The sequence below is a fragment of the Triturus cristatus genome, chromosome 8, assembly GCF_964204655.1.
Source record: "Triturus cristatus chromosome 8, aTriCri1.1, whole genome shotgun sequence".
Lineage (NCBI taxonomy): Eukaryota > Metazoa > Chordata > Amphibia > Caudata > Salamandridae > Triturus > Triturus cristatus.
Genome location: NC_140591.1, coordinates 451,818,036 through 451,835,622, shown reverse-complemented (window position 1 = coordinate 451,835,622; position 17,587 = coordinate 451,818,036). Strand labels below are relative to the sequence as shown.

General features: G+C 44.4%; 1 protein-coding gene across 2 annotated transcripts in view; it reads left to right on the top strand.

Moving 5' to 3' along the window:
• The first annotated feature begins 4,698 nt into the window (after positions 1-4,698).
• LOC146802299 (ethanolamine kinase 2-like) overlaps positions 4,699-17,587 on the top strand; it is a 221,956-nt gene continuing 209,067 nt past the window's right edge. Inside the window, exon 1 of one of the 2 annotated variants that reach the window (XM_085621874.1) lies at positions 4,699-5,270. In XM_085621874.1, the coding sequence (XP_085478000.1) occupies positions 5,121-5,270 (150 nt within the window). In that variant the 5' untranslated portion in view covers positions 4,699-5,120. The remainder of the gene's footprint in view (positions 5,271-17,587) is intronic. The other variant, XM_085621875.1, reaches the window with a different exon arrangement.

The following is a 17,587-nucleotide window of genomic DNA, read 5'->3' as shown; positions in this document are numbered from 1 at the left end:
ATGCCCTTTTTGTGAATCCTAGTTTAGCTATTTAATATTAGATTCAATTTACCGATTTTAAGGGGGGTAATGGAACCCTGACATAAAGCAAGGTAAGAAGATTATACTTTTTACTTTTCAGTGTCAAGAGAAAATGTCAAGTGTTATAGCGAATGGCTTGGCTCCACGGAATCTCGTTGTTCAAACCTTTCTTGTATGTGTCCAGAGAGAATATCCAATACACCTCTCTCCTCTTGCGGATCTCCATTCCTTGAGGTCCGCAAATATTGACGTTCTCTAAGATCAACCATCGGATATCCTCAATGGTATGATTGAAATCAATAAAGTGTTGCACTAGGGGCGCTTGTACTTTTCTTGTTTTGATTGCAGATCTGTGTTCTGTTAGGCGAGTTGCCATGGACCTGGACGTCTCGCCCACATAAGTTTTGTTGCAGGGACATAGCACTGCGTAAACTATATTGGTGGTTTTGCAGTTCGTCAAACTTTGCAGTTCTATCTTGACTCCATTTATGGAGTATTGTTTTACCTCTAATGCAGAATTACAAGCAAGGCACGACATACATCTAAAGTTCCCTTTGATGGCAGATAACCCTCCAATGGTGGTTTGAACGGAGGTGGGCCTACTCTTTTGCATTCGTGACCTTGTTATTAGATCTTTTAAGTTCTTATTTTTTCGATATGCAAACATAGGCTTTGATAAGGAATTTAATTCATTTCTTGTAGCATTGAGAATGTGCCTGTTTGAGTTAATGATCTGGCGTACCGACTCATTCATAGTTGAATGCCGCATGATCATAACCAGTCGATTTTGCTCCTTGGGTGCTTTTTTGTTCAGTAGACATTGGCGATCGTAATATCGCGCTCTTTTGAAGGAATCTCGCACTAATCTCTTAAGGTAGCCTCTTGCTATAAATTTAGCTTTCATGATTTCTGACTGCCTATCATAATCTATTAGGTTAGTGCAATTCCTTCGGAGGCGAAGGAACTGACCAAATGGGATGGTTGTTTTTTGTGTTCTGGGATGATAGCTAGAGAAGTGCAATAAAGTATTCCGTGCCGTGGGTTTAGTGAATAAATCCACCAAAAGTTGTTGCCCATTTGATTTAATACCCTTGTTGAATTGCAGTATATACATAGTTTGGTCCACACAGGTAGGAAAAATACTGGTCGCAATCTGAGACGTGATGTAATGCGATGTAATAGCACACCTGACCCTTAGTTAACTCAATGACTTTGTTCCTTTATCTTTTGATGAGAAGTTTGAGACAGGCTCACTACAAAATTTGAGTAGCAAGGGCAAGCACAGTTTTAAAATGAGGCATGTTTAGAATGTTATTTTTTATGGGTAAAAGGGAACTAATGGCAGGTAATGACTATCTGGTACACCATAGTCCCTGGATAATGAATCACCATGGGTATGAAAGTTCCCTTTCTGCATGGTTGCCCCCTAACTTTTTGCCAGCTACCTGATGCAATTTGACTGAGTGTGCCCTGGGTTCCTGCCAGTCAGGTTCCCAGGGCCTGTTTTATTTCCCTAACCTGTATCATTGTTTCCTCAATTGGCACAACTCTGGCCTTCCGGCAAATCCCTTGTAAGAGGTGGCTATGGTAGCCAAGGAAAGGCCACTAATGGCTGCAACATGTATTATGCCACCCCCGGAGACCTCTCACCACAAACAGGCACCAGTGCCATTGTAGCATGCAAGATGTGGTGCAGCTAAAAGTGAAGAGTCAACATGGCACACAACCTTGTGTGCCATGTCTGCCCAGCACTGCATGAGGCCTACATAAGTCACTCTTAACGCAGGGTACCCGATACCTCATGTGAGAACATATCTGCATGAGCAGACAGGTCCCTATAATATCTAGGGCCATTCTTAGATATTATAAGTGCCCAGTAAAGCCATCTTGAGTATATGTTCTAGAAACTGGTCATTATGAGTCCTGTTCCTAGCACCATAATGGCTTTTGTGAATCCTGGGATGTTAGGTATCAAACATCTCAGAATAATAAACCAGCACTGATTCCAGTATCAGATTTATTATTCCACGCTCTCAGAAGTCCCTTTGAGAGGGGACCCCTGAACCAAACCTATCGCTGGTGGGTTCCCGACTGGTGAACAACAGCCTGCCACCATAAGAAAGTTTCTGCACCCCTGGGGATGGAGCCTTCATTCCCTGAGCCCAGAAACAAAGTATTTCCTGGGCAGAGGTGTTCACACCTCCCTCAGTCAGGTAGAGCCATCTGTGGCAGGGGGGCTTCAAAGACCATGCCACCTTTGCAAGTTGACCCCCAGCCTCTCCCGCTATCAGGAGCAGGCCCCCTTTCTGTCTCACTCTCTTTTCAGTAGGAAGACAGGCGGGAAAAATCAGAACAGCCCAGAAGGTATGCCCACTTCTGTCAGCCCCACCCCAAAGGTGGGGGGGTGAGGTGAAACCCACACTTCGGTGCCCGCCATCTTGCAGGTGGCAGTCACCCTCCAATCAGGGTCAGGGATTGTGCCCATTCCCCCACGTGGGGTGGGCACACTAAGGGTGTAGTCACCCTAAGGATAGTAGCCCATTGGCTATTACCTTGAGACCCCTATAAATGATAGAAATGTGTCATGCAATTGCTCTTAAACAGGCAGAAAAATGTCAACAGCAGCATAAAAGAAGTGAATATGTTTACATCAGGGGCGTAACACAGGCCCCCGCATCCCCTGCAGTGCGTGGGGCCCCCAAGCTCCAGGAGGCCCCCTCAGCACTGCACTTCGGCCGGGGAGCTCCTGATAGGGTCCGGAGGGGGCCCCTCCACATACCTTGCAGGGGTGCCCCCTCAGTTATCGTTACGCCACTGGTTTACATTGGAAGGAAAATAGTTGAGTTCCTTATCCCAACTGGCCCCCACCTTGAGTATTGATGACACTCATAGTCAGTGTGAGTGAAATCTAATTAGGAGCCAGGTACACCCATCAGCCAGTCCAGTAGGTAAAAGAGCAAAAATACGAAATATTGACCACCACTTGGAAAAGAGCAAATCCAATGGTGAAAACAGCAACTATTTCTGTCAGCTGGAAAGAGGGTGATTTTAGCTATCAAACATTTTGCCAGTGGCCTTTTTTAAATAAAATACACACTCGTTCTTGCACAGCACTTTTCCCTCCATTTTCCGTTTTAAAAAATTGCAACGTTTTGTGTATCTGGGGCATACCACAAACACTGGGTTTCCTTAGATTTATTATTATTGTACCAAATGTAGAAATCACTGCTTAATGTCACACAGATGTCATGTTAAAATCACTTTACAGTTTTTAAAAAAAAACTGTTTGGTTAATACCGCAAGCCCTATTTAGGCCCTAGTCGTATGGCCGTGGTAATGCTGATTCGGTGGTACTGCACCCGCAATTACCACAGCCACAAGCTCTGTTCTACAGAGGGCAGTATTTGGTGTCATTCTCTTTTCTGGAATTCAGCGTGCGGAAGAATCCAGCACAATGCATCTTTTTGTCCTTTATGAGGTGTAGAACTAAGAAAAGTTGTTGCTTTTCCCCAAAATTTCCGCCACAAGTTACCTGATAAAAGCAAAAGGAACAAATGATAAACGGAATGTTGAACATTGCAAACATTCACACCCAGTCACAAAGATCTGGGTTTAATCCATCATTCTTTTGCTCACCATGCCAACCCACTTTGGACCCAGCCATATTCAAATCAGTCTTGACCCTGCTCTTCAGCCCGAACTGCCAATCCTGGTCCTCCCTGAACCGGGACAAAGCATCCTGGGACCGGTTTCGGTGCATCACCCCTCATCAGCCAGGCTAGCTTGAATCCAGTGGTGTAGTGAGCAGGGGACCCACGTCTGGGCATACCCTTCCCACTAAGGGTAACAAAAGCAACAGGAACAAATGATGAACGGTATGCTGAACAATGCAAAGATTCACCCTCAGTAACAAAGATCTGGGTTTAATCCATCCTTCTTTTGCTCACCATGACACACACCCCAGTTATTTTGGGAAAAAATACCAGGTGTAATAATTTTCACACAGTTTGTGATGTGCTGAAAGGCTGAATTGTACATGTCTAATTCACGTTCCCGCATTCACCACATCGCCAGTAACTGCATCTCTATGCACGAAAGCTGCACCTCGGTGGTCATCCTGCAGGGCCTGAAAATACTTTCTACATAGGGTCAACAACCTACTTCCAACCACACCGTACACGTGTAGCCGACTATCATGATGGGCATGCGGCGCTTCAGAAGCAATCTTGAAAGGTACGCGCTTCAGCATCCTCACGGCGTAGTAAACCCTTCACACGAATTCTGCAAAACACATGCAGGCTACACAATGATCTTTGCAAGCAAGAGCATTAACCCACTGAGCTATCACATCGCCTCAAGTACTCTTAAAGCAAAAGTGACGTGCATAGTTGTATTTTCAACCCGTCACGAGATAACACAGATAAGGCGGCTGTAAAACGAGTTCACTGGCTGCCAAGCTGAAGAGGGCAACGGCGCTTTCTCTCTCAATACTTTGATTTCACATAACTTTGCCAACTGTGCAAAACTGTGAATTCACCGAAGAAATCTGCAAACTTCTTTATTGGTGAAAAGTTTAAGATAACAGTTGTTATTATTTAAAGATATCCTACGCTAAATAGCTATACATAGACTAGAGGTAGCTATAAATCAATATTCACCTGCTCTGTTGCCCGGTCCATTCCAGTGCAGATATTCATTCATAGGTTCAGTGCCCCCACACCTCCCCTTCCCTCTCTGGCAGCCATATACAGTGCGAATGACGCGCTTCCATGGCTGGGGGCGAATGTAGGCGCGCTAGCGTGTTACTGGGACAGGCGTACTTCTCCCCTGGGGGCTGGGTGAGTGAGAGTGAATGAGTTTGCTTGCAGCGTCTTCTCTCCTCACTCCGCCTCCCACACGCCACGCTCACACGCCCCCCACCTCCCACCCAATCTCCCCGGCTGGAGGACGGGTCGGCCTCGGTCTGAGTATAAGTTAACTGAACTCCGAGAAGAAGGCACCAGTCCGAGACCCAAGCAGGCACTGACTACAGAGGAGGTATTGGACCGTGCGAGAAAGTGCCAGACTGCAGGCGTGGGCTGCTTCGCGAGGGGACAGTCATGTCGGGCACCGAGCTACCCTTACCCGAAGGCTGCGTCGCCCCCCAGTGCTACAGCATCTCCGTGGACGAAGAGAACGTGCTCCCGGGGGCTCTGCAGCTTATCCGCGAGCTGAGGCCGGAGTGGGACCTGCAGCGGATACAGACCAAGGTATGGGAACCACCTGCATAAATCAACCTCCCCCCCACCCCTATACACATTCCCCATTCGTCCTTCACCGTGTGGGCTCTACAACCCCTACCTCTAACTCCCCTCTAGACACATCTACGGAAAGGTTACTGCCTGCTGGTGACAATGGCGTATGCCCCGCAGGTCATAGATTCTAACAACGGGTCGACTCCACCCTTCCTCTTTCCGCGGTCGATACAATGAATACTAGTACAGGTGCAAATGCTATACAAAACCACACTCACTGTTTACATTTGGTGGCATTTACATTGCAGTCTGTGGTTATCTTTAATTTCAAATAGTTTTTATTGAAATTTTGGAAAACTGACACAAAAAGCGAAAACAATGTACATAAGTAACGCAAAGTACATAAGTAACACAACAGCCAAACAAAAAAGTGATTAAAGTAGTTTGTAAGAGAGGCAGACGGGTATTGGCGAAGTCCTTAGTCGTTCTGTAGTAATAGGATATCGAAATGTGTGTTAAGCATTCCTGATACAATAAAGACAATGATAAAGACAGTGATGTATTGAATAGCATGAATTTCAACACAATGGTTCAGACCCCTCTGAGGTTATCTTTGATTTACAAATTACACTGGGTGATGAGCAGACAATGGAGAAGCGTCTCCCTTCCAATACCACAAAACGAGGCGCTGTCATGGTGTCCAACGTCGAAAGTAGTCACTTCGTGAGACTGTCAGGGACTGAAAACCAGTGCTCGGTGACTACTCACCTCACAACTGGCCAGCAAAGCCGTACTGGCTATTCAGCCACTTTGCACTTTCCCTATGAAAGTAGGGTTAGGACTGCTTTCACGGCAGGAGTAGGGGGGCTGGGGGTGGGCGCCAGTAACCTGCTTTGGTATTCTTAAAAAGTTGCGAACATTCTTGGACCTACTCCCACTTGACGCCAAAAGAGCCATTGTACAGGCCCTTGTTACATCCCGCCTAGACTACTGTAACATCCTTTACCTAAGGGCTACTAAAGGAAATCTGAACATCTTGCAGAAGGTTCAGAATGCCGCAGCGCGGCTAACTCTCAATATCCCTGGACAGGCCTCGGTGGGGGCAGCCTTGACGGGATTACACTTGCTCCCTATGCAGGCCAGAATCACCTTCAAGGCCTTGTGTTTTGGCCATAGGATCCTTAACAAGAAAGGGCCAAGATTTTGCGCCCCCCCCTCTCACCGTTTATAGACCTGCTCGGAACCTGAGGTAACTGGGCACGGCGAAAATGATTGTGCCGAAGGTGCAGAAGGTACGGGCAGGAGGCAGCTCCTTTGGCTTCCTTGTGGCTAAGGCCTGGAATGACCTACCTGTGGACTTAAGGACTTGCCCATCAGAGACTTTGTTGTGGGAAAAACATAAAACCTGGCTTTCCCAGCACCCACTGGGGTGCTGAAAGTAGGCCTCTTACTGCTTAGGGCCTAAGGCTGGGGGATGCGGGGGTGGATCTGGGCCAGTTGGCTGTGGTCTTAATTGTGCGCTAGCGTGGGGACACTCCGTTGGAGTAACCAGGCACTTTACAAGCTTAATAATAATAATATTACATATTTACACGTTACAGAAACAAACGCAAAACAAGAAAAGGTAAAATCAAACAATAGACGGCAGTCACACAAAAAACACAATAGGATGAGGATTGAGCAGGCATAGATGACTCATTTATAATAATGAAAGAATATCCTTGAAGGACATGAAGTTCTGGAAGTGTGTTTGGAAGAGAAGAGATTTGAGAAGAGATTTGAGGTCACTTTTGAAGGCCTGGGTAGAGGTGGTGGTACGGAGTAGTGGAGGAAGCGAGTTCCAGATTCTCACCGCTTTGCCTGAGAAGGATTGAGCCATCGATCTTTCCCTTTTGAAGGGAAAGGGCACAAGCAGTACATTTTCTGCATTACGAGACGGTCTGGAGCCTCCAGAAATGTTCAGTTTATTCGCCAGGTATCGAGGGTAGGAATTGCGCAAGGCTTTGTGGGTGATACAGGCAGTCTTGTAGATTGATCTTGCCTCGGTGGGAAGCCATCGAAGAGAAGACAAAATGGGTGTGATGTGGTCACTTCTTTTGGCCCCAAATATAAAACGAGCCACTGAATGGAGAACGGATTTAAGAGGGGCAAGGTGGGATTTGTTGTGGGGGCGTTGCGGTGTGCTGACATGAGGGCAGGGGGTTGATAAAGTGCTAACACTTATGCTAAGGTACATTAAGGGCTGATTGCAAAGTCTTTAACGGGACACCATTGAGAGCAAGTGGGATCGACGAGCTGCTGTTTGCGTCACATTAAGTCGGGCAGCTCCCTTTATGGGTGCAAACTAGGAGACGGGCGTGTGTGCCGGGGCTGCGTGTCCGATGCAGTGACCCACTCTGGGCGCAGTGGAGATCTGTTCACCGGTGCTGGTGGCGGGGAGCTTTGTTTGTGACATATGTTTAGACCTTTAGACTCTAGAACGGTCTCCAGCTGGGATCCATTGAGCGAGGCCCCTCCCAAAGCCCAAGTTCACAGTTATTTCTGCGCCTACAGACCTGTAAGCTGTCAGAGCAGGGCTGTAAACGGAGGCTGCCCCGTGAAGGTCTCAGGCCTCCACGGGTATCGAGTAGCGCTAGCCAGGTGTACCTCCCTTTTTGATACCCCTGGCATCTTAATGCTTGCAGAGCAAGCATTAAGAAGGCATGGCGCCTTCGCTATGACTCGGAAGCTAGATTGGCCTATAGGTCAATGATTAAATCCTATCATCAGGATATTCTCCGGGAGAAAAAGGAGTATCTGGCCAGGAGGATTGAGACTGCCTCCAACTCCTGTAAAGAGATCTTTACTGTGGTGAGGGAGTTTATGGCGCCCAGAACCAACGTTGCCCACAGTGTTCCATCGGAGCGCTGGGTCTGTGATCTGGCCAAATTTTTTACGGATAAGATAAAATCTATCCAGGACTCTTTCCCAGGGAGGTCTGTGGAGGTGTCTTCCAGTCCGATGGCCGGATTGTCCCCCCCCGTCCGCGCAGGGCGCGGTTCTTGCTGAGTTTCCTCCTGTCTCGGCCGATGTTTCTTTTGCTCTTCTGGTCAACCTTAAATCGGGCTCACCATTGGATTCTTGTCCTGCCAAATTCTTGGCCAAGATGGCGGCCGTGGTTAACCCACTAATCAACCCTTTGGTGAATCTATCCCTGAGGGAGGGGAGGGTTCCGGTGCCCTGGAAAAGAGCTATGGTGATCCCCCTCCTCAAAAAGCCTGGGTTGGACTCTGAGGTCTTGGCCAATTATAGGCCGATTTCCCTTCTGCCGGCCTTGGCTAAGATTACAGAGAAAAGTGATTCTATCCTATCAAAAAGTGTAAAAACGTGATACTAAATAGTTAATTGATTACTTGATTTTATATATTTTTTGATTTTTACAATAATTAGTACAGTGAAATTGAAGTGATCCGTGGAGTGCCACGGGAAGCACTAAGTGTTTTTAAAATACCCCTCACACACTATGAGTCCCATAGTGTCATGCTTCATCATGGGGGTCTTCCCGTCCCTCTACGGGGCGGGGCGTGCTACTACCAACGGCTACGCGGGAGCACTGTTGTTGTGATAGTAAGGCTTATGTGTAGTGCAAGGGATGTGAGTGATTAGGGATACGTGAAAATAAAATTAAAAAGACCCTGGCTAGTAGAAAAAACAATTTTATTCTGTTCTCTAGCTGGGACCATTAAAAATGGGGAAAAGGAGTAGGAAATCTCAATTTAGTGGTTACCTACTGGGTCGACATGTTTCGTGAGCAGTCCCCACTGCTATACTCATCAGGACCAAAAAATAATAATCCCTTAAACACTAGAGAGAATTTCTAGATTCATATGCCTATTCGTCTCTATTGGCAGACTTGAATGAAAGCTGCGCCCTAGGGTACACTGACCCCAATCGGAAAATAGGACCAAATTGGTATCTGAAAAAAAGAAAGAGGATGAAGAGAACACCAGAAATACATGGCTTTTTCATCATTGTCGGGTATGAACACATCACCGTATTTATAGTATATCTTGCTGCAAATACAGTTGATATTGATCTGTGATATATTTTTCTAGATATATATATTTTTCATTCTATATCTAAACGGGTATGGTAAATTGCACTCAGCACCCGATTTTTAGAAAGGCTATAGGAGAAAAAGGGGGGAAGTTGGACATAGAAAACAGACTATACGAAACATTACCACAAAAAGGCACACAATGGTATATATATACTGAATACATAAAATAGACATGATGGTACACAGTCATACACTACATGCAAGAAGACGTAATGTACATACTTTGATTAGTTGTACTGTTCAGGCTTCATGAGCACGCACTGGAGGGGAGGACGCCTGGTAATAGTCACTACAGAATAGTAAGTATCGTAATAGTTAGTGAACCGGTAGCTGCTGGTGGTAGGCGAGTTTACCAAACTCCTGACCTGTTTTTAAGGACCTGGCCCGGTCACAACTTACAGTTTTCAGGATCATGCCTCGCTTCCGTATGCCTCCGTGCCGCTCCGTCGATGTAAACACTGAAGTGTACAGCAGTGTTTTTATTGGCCGGGAGCACGTAGGAAGCAAGCGCGCTACTAGAGCGTGAAAGGCTTAAAATGGCCGCCCAACATGGACTTTTGTGAAATACCAATCCCTCACTTCCTGGTTGTTGTAATGTAGTAACAACTTTATGCAGGACGTAGGAAGCAAGCGCGCTACTAGTGCGTGAAAAGCTTAAGATGGCCGCCCAACATGGACTTTTGTGAAACACCAATCCCTCACTTCCTGGTTGCGGCAGTAGAGTGGCGACTTTCTGCAGGACACCAAATGAAGTCACCAGCCGATCGCGTAGTTCATTGGTCGTTACTTAATGAAACATCCATTCATTGTCTGTGTTCATCAGATGTCTCTCCGTCATTATTGTGAAATAAAAACGAAAGACACAAAAAGCACACTGTTCATGGGCACGAGCTCATAGAAAGAAAACAGAATGGTCGTTTCATTCATTATTAATCATAGGTGGCGCTGCGTGCTGTAAAGATGAAATAACAGGACCATCTACTACATTATATTTAACCCAATGGGGGAATAGAAAGCGCTCCTCAAGATATGTCGATAGTTTCACAGTGTGCCAGAAGGTGGATCAGATAGATTGAACGCAGCAGGTGTTTGAGGAGTAAAGTTATGTTCATAAAGAAATAATCCTTGGTGGAATTATAACTGACTCCAAGGAATATCATCATTAAGACCTTTGATGTTGGTCTTAATGCGATGTACCCATCTTTGTTCTTTCTCAAACAGGTGTTTGTCATTAGGTACATGTTCTATGACTGTCCATGATATTTCTTCTGGTGAGTGTGCGAAGTCAATGAAATGTGCTGCCATTTTCGTTGCTCCTTTTTTGCACCTGATGTTGCTTTTGTGCTCGCCGATTCTCACTTTTACGCATCTCGTGGTCATCCCTATATATTCCAATTGGCAGGGGCATCTGATCAAGTACACAACGTTGTGGCTGTTGCAGGTGGTGAATCTTCTCTGTTCCCATTCAGTGCCATCAGAAAAGGTGATACTTGTAGTTTTTTTGGTAAGACTGCAGACTTTGCATCTTCCACATGGATGGTGTCCTTGGATTTTGGCCATGGCGGTTGATAAACCTGTGGGATCCTTGTTGCTGGGTCTAGTATGGACCAACATATCACGTATGCTTTTGCCTCTTCTGTGTGCGAAGATGGGTTTAGGGAGGTTGAGTCCACCACTGTTCAGAATGCGCCAATGTTTATTTACGATTTTCGTAATTTTGTTGGAGTTGGTGTTATAAGTGGTAATGCAAAAAGGACGTTCTTCCTTTGCTTTTGGTGTGGTTGGTTCAAGAAGGCTTTCTCTGCAATTGTTGCGTGCTCTTTTGTATGCTTTCTCAATAATTCGTTTGGGGTATTGTCTTTTTGCTAATTTCACTTTTAGTTCTTCTGATTGGTTTTTGAAATCATCAACCTCAGTACAATTGCGTCGTAGGCGCAAAAATTGTCCATAGGGAAGGTTATCACGTAAGTGTTTCGGGTGGAAACTCTGATACAATAAAAGGCAATTTTTCGCTGTGGTTTTGAAGTGAGTGGTAGTCACAAGTCTTCCATCTTTAGGTGATATGTTTAAGTCAAGAAAGGTCAGCTCCTTATTGGATATTGTGCTGGTGAACTTCAGAAACTCATCTTGATAGTTTAGCCAGGTCATGAAGTGATTGGCAGTGGTTTCATCGCCATTCCATATGATCAAAATGTCATCAATGTATCTTTTCCAGATACCAATATGGCCCTGGAAAGGATTATTGGGATGTAATATCCTCGTAGTCTCTAGATGGTGCACGTAGAGACCAGCTACACTAGGAGCGAAGGTGCTCCCCATGCTGGTCCCGTGCTTCTGAAGGTAGATGGTATCTTCGTATCTAAAGAAATTTTCCCTCAATGCTAAGCTACAGCATTCCATGATGACGTTTCTGGGGGTTTGGTACACCCAGTCAATGTTGAATAGAACCTCCTCAATTATGTTGAGAGTCTCTGTATGTGGTAAGCTGGTATAAAGGCTCTCAACATCACAGCTAATGAGCAGTTGATGTCTAGGGTCGAAAGGAAGGTCTTCTAGTAGTACGAGGACATCTTTGGTGTCTCGCAAGTACGTAGATGTTTTTTGAACCATGGGTTTTAAAAAGGCGTCTGCAAATTTTGAGATAGGTTCTAAAATGGAGCCTATACCAGACACAATCGGGCGACCTGGAGGATCTTTTAGTTTTTTATGTATTTTCGGGAGTGTGTATAGATACGGTGTTCTCGGTGAGTCTTGGATAAGAAAGTCTCCTTCTTTCTTTGTTATCCATCCATGTGTGAGTGCCTCTTCCACCATGCTCATAATCTTGATCATTACCTTTTCAGTTGGGTCATTCTCCAGAATTTCGTAGTTTCTAGGGTCTTGGAGTAGGCGCTTACATTCCTTGTCATACTGTTCTTTCGATTGTATGACGATGGCCCCTCCTTTATCGGCTGGTTTAATTACCAAGTTTTGATTGCTATTCAGTTCTTGTATTGCTTGTTTTTCGCTTCTCGTTAGATTTTGAAAGACATGGTTAGTAGTAGGATGGAGATTCTCCAGATCCTTCATCACAGCCTTCTCAAAGGTAAGTAGCTCTATGGGAAGGGTGATATCAGATGGAATAAAAGTGGATTTGGGTTTCAAACCGGAGTCTCCCTCTTGTGTTTCTCTAGGTTCTTTGTCTCTAAAAAAGACTTGTAGCTTCAGTCTCCTCATGAAGTCTTGAATTTCTTTGCATAACAAGAAACTGTCCATGTTTGCTGTAGGTACGAAACCTAGTCCTTTCTCCAGGACTGAAACCTGTGCAGTGGACAGTGGTTCATCAGTTAGGTTGACTACTAGACTCATTTCTTGCTGGTCGACGCCTTCGTCATGCTCCTGGTCGATATTCTCGCCTGTTCTTCTTCTCTCGGTGTCCAATGGACATTGGTGCCCCTTCGATTTCTTCCTCTGTTTCTTCCTTGGCGCGTCCCTAAAAAAGGAGTTTGGTCAAAATACGAGTATTCTTGAGGTGGGTACTGCCATGGTGGATATGCTCCTTGAGGGAGTGGGAATGGAGGTGGTCCGTAGAATTGTGGAGGATACATAGGGGGTCCCTGGAAATTGCCCCATCCTCTCGGTCTTTGTTGATTTGGGCGTCTGTAGTTGTTCCTCATGTTGGGATGTCTGGGACTTTTCCCATAGTTGGATCCCGAGCTGTTAGAACCAGTATCGGATGAATCATCGTCTGTTGTCGCTTCTTGTTGTGGTTTGTAATCCTCTCTGATATAAGGATACACCCTCTCATGGCTGAATTTGCTGGTGTCCTTTTTAAGTTTATTGTATTTACTCTGTTTAAGAGTGGCTTCAAAGTCATTCAGTGTCTTATTAAGTTCTTCTAGATGTTTCTTCAAACTACTGGTCGACTCATAACTTTTCAGTCGTATTTCAATAGTCTGGATTTCAGTTTTTAATTCAGATGCCAATCTACTTGCTGTTTTTATGATTAGAACAATCCAATCTCTCGTGCAATGCCACGATATCTGTGACCAATCTTTTTTGAACCTCATATCATGTAAGAAGATATATGGTTCGTTGCGAACGATCAAACCCTGTGGTGCAGCGTTTGCTTTCAGGTATTCTGACATGAGTAACCCATGAAGGGCCGTTCTTATTTGGGTGCGTCTTAGTTCCTCTAACTCATCCCAGTCATTATTTCCAATTGAGGGTTCTGTAGTGTTTAGTCCTTCAAAAGTGCCCAGTGACGACAGGATGTTCTCTATTTCTTCGTCAGTGAAAGTTAGGCCTGTATTTTCTGCCATTGTGTGTATATGGATAACCGAATGATGTTGAAAACGTATCGTCAAAAAACTACTCCAACTACCACGTAGAACTCAGAGAGGTGACTGAGAAAATTGGTAACCAAATAATGGTCAGATATAGGGAAAATAAACTCCCACAGCTGCACGCTGTCTAAATACAAAGAGATAATCAAAGAGAGGGAGTACAGAGGTATAAGGATAGAACCTACCTCCTATCTGATATTTAATAAACAAAAGTGATTCTATCCTATCAAAAAGTGTAAAAACGTGATACTAAATAGTTAATTGATTACTTGATTTTATATATTTTTTGATTTTTACAATAATTAGTACAGTGAAATTGAAGTGATCCGTGGAGTGCCACGGGAAGCACTAAGTGTTTTTAAAATACCCCTCACACACTATGAGTCCCATAGTGTCATGCTTCATCATGGGGGTCTTCCCGTCCCTCTACGGGGCGGGGCGTGCTACTACCAACGGCTACGCGGGAGCACTGTTGTTGTGATAGTAAGGCTTATGTGTAGTGCAAGGGATGTGAGTGATTAGGGATACGTGAAAATAAAATTAAAAAGACCCTGGCTAGTAGAAAAAACAATTTTATTCTGTTCTCTAGCTGGGACCATTAAAAATGGGGAAAAGGAGTAGGAAATCTCAATTTAGTGGTTACCTACTGGGTCGACATGTTTCGTGAGCAGTCCCCACTGCTATACTCATCAGGACCAAAAAATAATACCCGACAATGATGAAAAAGCCATGTATTTCTGGTGTTCTCTTCATCCTCTTTCTTGTTTTTCAGATACCAATTTGGTCCTATTTTCCGATTGGGGTCAGTGTACCCTAGGGCGCAGCTTTCATTCAAGTCTGCCAATAGAGACGAATAGGCATATGAATCTAGAAATTCTCTCTAGTGTTTAAGGGATTATTATTTTTTGGTCCTGATGAGTATAGCAGTGGGGACTGCTCACGAAACATGTCGACCCAGTAGGTAACCACTAAATTGAGATTTCCTACTCCTTTTCCCCATTTTTAATGGTCCCAGCTAGAGAACAGAATAAAATTGTTTTTTCTACTAGCCAGGGTCTTTTTAATTTTATTTTCACGTATCCCTAATCACTCACATCCCTTGCACTACACATAAGCCTTACTATCACAACAACAGTGCTCCCGCGTAGCCGTTGGTAGTAGCACGCCCCGCCCCGTAGCGGGACGGGAAGACCCCCATGATGAAGCATGACACTATGGGACTCATAGTGTGTTAGGGGTATTTTAAAAACACTTAGTGCTTCCCGTGGCACTCCACGGATCACTTCAATTTCACTGTACTAATTATTGTAAAAATCAAAAAATATATAAAATCAAGTAATCAATTAACTATTTAGTATCACGTTTTTACACTTTTTGATAGGATAGAATCACTTTTGTTTATTAAATATCAGATAGGAGGTAGGTTCTATCCTTATACCTCTGTACTCCCTCTCTTTGATTATCTCTTTGTATTTAGACAGCGTGCAGCTGTGGGAGTTTATTTTCCCTATATCTGACCATTATTTGGTTACCAATTTTCTCAGTCACCTCTCTGAGTTCTACGTGGTAGTTGGAGTAGTTTTTTGACGATACGTTTTCAACATCATTCGGTTATCCATATACACACAATGGCAGAAAATACAGGCCTAACTTTCACTGACGAAGAAATAGAGAACATCCTGTCGTCACTGGGCACTTTTGAAGGACTAAACACTACAGAACCCTCAATTGGAAATAATGACTGGGATGAGTTAGAGGAACTAAGACGCACCCAAATAAGAACGGCCCTTCATGGGTTACTCATGTCAGAATACCTGAAAGCAAACGCTGCACCACAGGGTTTGATCGTTCGCAACGAACCATATATCTTCTTACATGATATGAGGTTCAAAAAAGATTGGTCACAGATATCGTGGCATTGCACGAGAGATTGGATTGTTCTAATCATAAAAACAGCAAGTAGATTGGCATCTGAATTAAAAACTGAAATCCAGACTATTGAAATACGACTGAAAAGTTATGAGTCGACCAGTAGTTTGAAGAAACATCTAGAAGAACTTAATAAGACACTGAATGACTTTGAAGCCACTCTTAAACAGAGTAAATACAATAAACTTAAAAAGGACACCAGCAAATTCAGCCATGAGAGGGTGTATCCTTATATCAGAGAGGATTACAAACCACAACAAGAAGCGACAACAGACGATGATTCATCCGATACTGGTTCTAACAGCTCGGGATCCAACTATGGGAAAAGTCCCAGACATCCCAACATGAGGAACAACTACAGACGCCCAAATCAACAAAGACCGAGAGGATGGGGCAATTTCCAGGGACCCCCTATGTATCCTCCACAATTCTACGGACCACCTCCATTCCCACTCCCTCAAGGAGCATATCCACCATGGCAGTACCCACCTCAAGAATACTCGTATTTTGACCAAACTCCTTTTTTAGGGACGCGCCAAGGAAGAAACAGAGGAAGAAATCGAAGGGGCACCAATGTCCATTGGACACCGAGAGAAGAAGAACAGGCGAGAATATCGACCAGGAGCATGACGAAGGCGTCGACCAGCAAGAAATGAGTCTAGTAGTCAACCTAACTGATGAACCACTGTCCACTGCACAGGTTTCAGTCCTGGAGAAAGGACTAGGTTTCGTACCTACAGCAAACATGGACAGTTTCTTGTTATGCAAAGAAATTCAAGACTTCATGAGGAGACTGAAGCTACAAGTCTTTTTTAGAGACAAAGAACCTAGAGAAACACAAGAGGGAGACTCCGGTTTGAAACCCAAATCCACTTTTATTCCATCTGATATCACCCTTCCCATAGAGCTACTTACCTTTGAGAAGGCTGTGATGAAGGATCTGGAGAATCTCCATCCTACTACTAACCATGTCTTTCAAAATCTAACGAGAAGCGAAAAACAAGCAATACAAGAACTGAATAGCAATCAAAACTTGGTAATTAAACCAGCCGATAAAGGAGGGGCCATCGTCATACAATCGAAAGAACAGTATGACAAGGAATGTAAGCGCCTACTCCAAGACCCTAGAAACTACGAAATTCTGGAGAATGACCCAACTGAAAAGGTAATGATCAAGATTATGAGCATGGTGGAAGAGGCACTCACACATGGATGGATAACAAAGAAAGAAGGAGACTTTCTTATCCAAGACTCACCGAGAACACCGTATCTATACACACTCCCGAAAATACATAAAAAACTAAAAGATCCTCCAGGTCGCCCGATTGTGTCTGGTATAGGCTCCATTTTAGAACCTATCTCAAAATTTGCAGACGCCTTTTTAAAACCCATGGTTCAAAAAACATCTACGTACTTGCGAGACACCAAAGATGTCCTCGTACTACTAGAAGACCTTCCTTTCGACCCTAGACATCAACTGCTCATTAGCTGTGATGTTGAGAGCCTTTATACCAGCTTACCACATACAGAGACTCTCAACATAATTGAGGAGGTTCTATTCAACATTGACTGGGTGTACCAAACCCCCAGAAACGTCATCATGGAATGCTGTAGCTTAGCATTGAGGGAAAATTTCTTTAGATACGAAGATACCATCTACCTTCAGAAGCACGGGACCAGCATGGGGAGCACCTTCGCTCCTAGTGTAGCTGGTCTCTACGTGCACCATCTAGAGACTACGAGGATATTACATCCCAATAATCCTTTCCAGGGCCATATTGGTATCTGGAAAAGATACATTGATGACATTTTGATCATATGGAATGGCGATGAAACCACTGCCAATCACTTCATGACCTGGCTAAACTATCAAGATGAGTTTCTGAAGTTCACCAGCACAATATCCAATAAGGAGCTGACCTTTCTTGACTTAAACATATCACCTAAAGATGGAAGACTTGTGACTACCACTCACTTCA